At 39.4% G+C, this 6,493-nt stretch overlaps 1 protein-coding gene across 1 annotated transcript in view; it reads left to right on the forward strand.

The window, feature by feature from the left end:
* Positions 1-6,493, forward strand: part of trappc8 (trafficking protein particle complex subunit 8) — a 44,813-nt gene that overhangs the window by 21,643 nt on the left and 16,677 nt on the right. The window contains exons 10-14 of the mRNA XM_014017438.1: positions 617-717; positions 2,104-2,209; positions 3,344-3,475; positions 3,903-4,127; positions 4,988-5,093. Coding sequence (XP_013872892.1) covers positions 617-717; positions 2,104-2,209; positions 3,344-3,475; positions 3,903-4,127; positions 4,988-5,093 — 670 coding nt within the window. The remainder of the gene's footprint in view (positions 1-616; positions 718-2,103; positions 2,210-3,343; positions 3,476-3,902; positions 4,128-4,987; positions 5,094-6,493) is intronic.

Genomic DNA, 6,493 nt, shown 5'->3' on the forward strand with positions numbered 1-6,493 from the left:
GCTCAAAAACCATTAAACATAGGAGCTTCAGATTTTCTTTGGTTGTTTAGCTCTGATGGCTATCCATCAGGCCAACCAATCAGTGTCCGCCCCCATCAAAAAAAGACCCCCACCCAAACCACTACAATTTTGGATGCACCTAGTAGCATGACATTTATTAGGAATGAAGACTTCTCAGTTCTGGTGCATTTGTGCGTGTGGGGGTCATTATGTTACCGCTATGGGGTATCTAGTTTAAAAGATTAGTTTCAAGTTGTGATTAAAATTCAGAAGAGAGTCAGTGTCATAGATGTCTGGAGGAAGAGTGTTTCAGATTTGGGAATCAGAGTAACAAAAGGCTCTGACACGGTACATTTATCAGTCAGTAATGTTCTTTTAAGCTGAAAAAATAAAAGCATAAAATATGAAATAATTTAAAAATAATTAAATAAATGGATAGGAATGTACTGGCTTCATAATCAGCTGAGTAAGTGTTGTGGCCAGAGACAAGCCAAGCTCACAGCTGTTACATGCTACTTAAAATCTTTTTACCTCCTGTATCTTCAGTTTCATTAATTTCATATATGTATTTTTTACTACTCTTCTCTAAGTTCCTTTTGTTACATGTGATTTGTAGGAAATGGCTGCAGTGTCAGCCTTTCTGCAGGGCGGAGCCCCCAGACCATATCCAGCTCATTACATGGAGACTGCAATACAGACATACAGAGATGTCTGCAGGTAGGAACCTGAATCCTCTTACTTTTTTCTGTACTAAGGGCTTTTACGAACACGCCACATCAGATTCAACTAACTCTTCTATCTTCAGGAAAAGTGTGTAAATGAGCTGTGTAAACATGATGAATGCGTGTTCAGGTGCTCGTGCACGAGGAGAGGAGATTAGCATAATTACCACCCCAAAAACACCATATAAGGCAACGTTTCCTGCCCCACATACCAGGAAGTGTCCATTCATGAAAATGACATCACAAAGTCAAAAGAAGAATTTCACGAGTTCGATTGGAGAGCTCGCAGAGATCCAGAAAAGAAAATCTGTAATTTTTAGCAGCGTCAGTTGTGGAATTAAAGGAGCTGCTAAAGCCAAGGAATGAAATGATGACTGCTGTTAATGTTGTGTCTCCTGTGGGTCGTTACAGTCACAGAAATACAAATCTAAATCATATTCATCTCTCTCTCTAGTCCTGCTCTGGTTTTTCTTTGGTCAAATATTTTTAATTCAAGTGTAAACAACTGTGTTACACAGTTTTCATTTATTCAGAAGAAGAGCCACAGCCCATACCAATGTGCCAAATCTCAACAAAATAACATTTGATTAAAAAAATAACCTAATCTATGTCTGAATAAAGCTGTTAATTATGTTCACTTCCCATTGACCTCATTTTATACCGAGACAAATTAAATTTCAATTAATGCATAATTTAAGTTGGTTTGTAGTTTGAGATCTTCATATATTTTAGTGTTATACAACAGCATTAAATGCCAGTTTAAATTATATCATTAGTCTACATTATAACATTTAAACAATAATTCCAATTCAAACAGAACAGCCTATTATCAACATAATTATGGAGTGATTTATTTTCAACTTAATATCTTCAAACTAATGAAATATTAAGTTATTAGTGAAGAAAATCCATCTGGATAACAGCAGACTGACTGCTCGTAAAATATATGACAGGTCTGGACCACTCGTGAATTTTGTTCGTATCTGAAAAAAATCTTACAATTCAAGAAAATTGGTGAATGCCACAAATTCTCCTAAATCACTTGTACGCACGCACAACTTAAGAACAAATCTGTGCGTACGAACGGTTCTTCCATGAGGCCCAGTGTTTATTTACTTCTAAGTGCACCTCAGTCTGTCTGTGGAAGAAGAAATAGACTGCATCATCTCCAGGCTGATTTAATTGATCGTTATTTGGCATTGATTTAAAAAGTGGTGATCTACAGTGTTAAGTGTTTGTTAAATATATGTTTATTTAGGTTAAGCAATATGTTAGATTTGTTTTCTGTACTCCACTGAGAATAAAAGGTTGATTTAAAAATCAATGTGTTCTGTATACAACATTCCAACTTTTTCTGAGCTAAGTTTGTATTTGTCTGTAGGAACATGGTGTTGGCTGAGCGCTGTGCTTTACTCAGTGCTGAAATTCTCAAGAGTCAGGGGAAATACTCAGAAGCTGCATCTCTCCTCATTAAGATGACCAGTGAGGTAATTAAAACTGGATCACACCAAAATGAGCTGTTCTTTATTTTGAACAACTTCACCATTGAGACTCCAAAAAGAAAACTGATTACTGTATGCTTTATAAGGTAGACCCATATCTCTGTGATGCTTTGTAACATCCAGTGGTACTAATCTGGTGTCTCCCATTGCAGAACAGACAGGAAACTTAGAAATAGTTTTTAACCATCTGTCCTCTTGTGAGCTGAAGAACTGAAAAAATTTGCAAAATATCAACTTCCATTTTGGCGTGCGGCTGCATGTAGGCATAGGAAATGTTCCTATGAAAATTTGAGTTGTCACGTCAAAATCCAAGATGGCTGCCGAGCTATATTTGTATATGTAAAATCATGTGAGTTAGATAATGTAAATTCAAAATTAAACAACATGCTGACTTCTATTTTGGTGTGTGGCAAAATCTAGGCACAAGAAATGTCAAGAATTTAGTTGCCACTTCAAAATCCAAGATGTCCACCACCATACATATACATGTATATAAAAAATGGCCGCCTATTTTATTTTATTTTTATGTTGTTCAAATGTATAGTTTGCTCAAATGATTGCGGTGGCCAATAGGGTGGCTGAAAATTAATCTTTGGTGGGCAAGGCCACTTTTGACCAGCCCCCCAGCTCTTCCATTGTGTCTTGTGGTGAATAAAATTCCACTTTCCACCATCCACTCACTAGGATCTGTCACTTTGCACCGCCTCAGTGAAGTAAAACAAAAAAAATGACCTCTCTTCTTATACACAATGTAACGCCTACCTGCTTGAATATCTTGCACCAAAAACGTAAAAGTTTTCAGTTGTTCAGTTCTAGTCCAGAAAAACTCTTATTTTGAAAACTATAAATATTCATTATCCAAAGTCTTTAGTAATGGGGGACATTGGTGTACCACTTGTGAGGACCAGCTGTCGCAAGTCCATCACTGACTTAAATAACATACAGTCCAAATCTTCTTTAAATATCTGACTTCTTTTTGTTTCCTTTTTAAGACCTAAAATTCAAAGGAAACATAATCAAAAAGTACGTTACAGTGAATGTGCGTGATTAAAATTTCCCAGTCAGGTTTGTCTTTTTAAGTGAAACAGCTATAGATAAATAATGTTTGTGGCTCTGCAGGACTCAGACCTGCGCAGTGCTCTGTTGCTGGAACAGGCGGCCCACTGCTTCATCAATATGCGTAACCCGATGGTGCGCAAGTTTGCCTTCCACATGATCCTGGCTGGTCATCGTTTCAGCAAGGCAGGGCAGGTAAGCATCCCAGGTAAAGATTAGAGCTCCTTGTTCCTGACAGGAGCTCTAAACATGTTTCTTATGTACTGTAAGATCTTTAAAGATCAGTGATAGTTGGTAGCAAAAAGTGGCTCCATCTTTGGATTGAAATGAGCAGATCTCATGGTGACTTCCCTATGAGGACATATCAAGATCTAATGTGGTCTAAAATAAAGAAAGTACCCAAACAAAAACATGATAAAGGACCTTTCTAAACTTGTTTGCAAATGTAGGTGGAGCTGCAGATTAACTATATAGCAGTAGCTTCCTGGTGAGCAGTGTTGTAAAAGCTGTTTCGTTGTAAATGAAGTAGGCCATACCGAAACAGAGCAGTTTCTGCTAGTTGGTTGTTATACAGTGTATAAATGTGTCTTATCTTCTTTCTGTCTCAATATACTGAACGTAGAGAAGGCACGCTCTGCGGTGTTACTGCCAAGCCATGCAGGTGTACAAAGAGAGGGGCTGGTCTTTGGCAGAGGATCACATCAACTTCACGATTGGTCGCCACTCTTTCACCCTCAGCCAGCCGGAAAACGCAGTGATGGCTTTCAGGCAGATCTTAGTTAATGACAGCAGACAGACAGCCACCCAGCAGGCTGCCTTCCTCAGAGAGTTCCTCTACGTTTACAAGGTAAGTTACTGATGGTGTTTCTTTGCATGTTGTGTTTTTACAGCTTTACAGATGCTATTCCTGCGGTAAACTAAGATTTTGAGTTTGTAGTGTCAGAGAATAAACAGAAGTTGTTAGAAATGAAGGGCTAAATGCTTTCATGGTTTTTGTTTTTATTTTTTTTAATCTAGAGAAAATGAAACACATGGGGGAAAGAATTTTTTATTTTTCTGATCTTAATGTAATCAGATGGACCAGTCATCAGAACAGTAGTGTTGTGGTCACTTATTTAATGACTTAATGAACGAATAAATTATTTTCTGACATAGTAAGTCTCTGTTATCGCAGCGTGAAATGAATTTATTATGGATTGTTAACATGTTCTTTAGCATCTGGAGTGCTGTGACGTAAATTCAAGGTGCCAGCAGACATCAAACTGCTCTCTGCTGAGCTAGATAAAAACAAAACAAAAAAACGACAAAATGTATTGTAATGGTCGATGTGTACACATTAACACACAGTACTGCTGTAGCTCTCAAGAGCTTTTTAAGTCATATAGCTGCAGTATCAGACAGTACTGCATGCTAGCCAGAAGTTCTCTGCTCATTTATAGTTTTGAAAAAAATAAAATAAAATAAACTATTTCTATTTTTGTGCTGTTAAATCTGAATCTTTAAGGTATAGTGACATGTTGATGTCAGTTTTACCAGATTTGATCAAATCCTGATCTTCGGATAATTAGATGGGTTTGATTCCATGAAAAGATCATTTTAACGCTGTATATAAACGGGATATTTATATTTACTGCACGATTTAAAGAATTGAAATGAGTTTGAAGGCAACAAAGAGATAATTTGTTACATGTTGTGTATTTTTCCTAGAGTGTGGTTGGAGAAAACGAAGGACACCTACCTGAGCTGCCTCTGCCCTACATCCATAGCTCCGCCACGAGAGTCTTCTTTGGACATGAGCGACGCCTTGCAGATGGTAAATAAACAGTCTGTTATCTAAAGTAGTTTAGGTACAGCCAAGGCAGGACTGCACAATCTGTTAGTTAGAGATGGACTGATACCGATTATTTTGACATCAGTCTAACCGACCCCCGATATGTGCTGCTGATTTTTGGGGGGCAATTCTTGAAGCTGATGTTGCTTTTTCTTCCTTCATTTACATGATGCATTTACAGAGACAGACTTTCAAAGGGCAGATACAGCTAAATTAGACAATAAAAAATTAAATAAAAAAGTTGAAAACACCCTTGTTGTTGTTGACACTCCGTCTTACAACATGACGGCGGCAATGAATGCTTAATAATAATCATTTTATTTGAAAAGCGTCTTTCAGGACACCCAAGGACACTTACAGCAGTAGGCACATCATAGGAGAATGTGTGAAAATACAGTTAGAGACAAGCTGGCATGAGTTACAGAGCATTGTTTACAAATTAAGTTAAGATGGATATGCTAATCTAAAGAGATGTGTTCTCAAAGCAGTCATGAGCACAGGAAGAGAGGTGGTGTTTCTGAGGTCAGGTGGTAGAGAGTTCCAGAGGAGAGGTGCAGAACAGGTGAAGGCCCTTCTCCCCATGGTGGAGAGGCGGGCAGTGGGTACTTGGAGGTTTAGGGAAGAAGAGGATCTGAGTGAGCGGGAGGGGATGGAGATGTGTACGAGGTCGGACATGTAAGGAGGGGCAAGATGGTGGATAGCTTTAAACGTGAGAAGAAGAATTTTGAAGACGATGCGTGATTTGACCGGGAGCCAGTGGAGCTGCTGCAGGACTGGGGTGATGTGGTTATGGGAGGAGGTTTGGGTGATGACACATGCAGCTGAGTTCTGCACCATCTGAAGCTTATGGAGGGATTTGTTGGGGAGGCCAAAAAGGAAAGAGTTGCAGTAATCGATCCGTGAGGTCGCAAGACTGTGGACAAGGATGGCTGTGGTGCAGGGTGTGAGAGAAGGACGGAGACGGTTGATATTTCTGCGGTGGAAGTAGGCAGACCGAGTAACGTAATGTTATGCATATAACTACTGTTCCCTGAAGGAAAGGAACGAGGTACAACATCATGTATGGGAACCCACGCCCCTGCGTGTCCTGGCTGAAGCCACCTCTAATCACGCCTTTAGGCAGGTGACGTGATGACGACAGATGTCAGGCTCCGCCTGCACATATATATATACTGTGATGGCGACAGTATATATATATGCAGGCGGAGCCTGACATCAGGTGACATGATGACGACAGATGTCAGGCTCCGCCTGCACATATATATATACTGTGATGGCGACAGTATATATATGTGCAGGCGGAGCCTGACAGCAGGTGACATGATGACGACAGATGTCAGGCTCCGCCTGCACATATAAATACTGTCGCATCACAGTAACTC

The sequence above is a fragment of the Austrofundulus limnaeus genome, unplaced genomic scaffold, assembly GCF_001266775.1.
Source record: "Austrofundulus limnaeus strain Quisiro unplaced genomic scaffold, Austrofundulus_limnaeus-1.0 Scaffold168, whole genome shotgun sequence".
Classification (NCBI taxonomy): domain Eukaryota; kingdom Metazoa; phylum Chordata; class Actinopteri; order Cyprinodontiformes; family Rivulidae; genus Austrofundulus; species Austrofundulus limnaeus.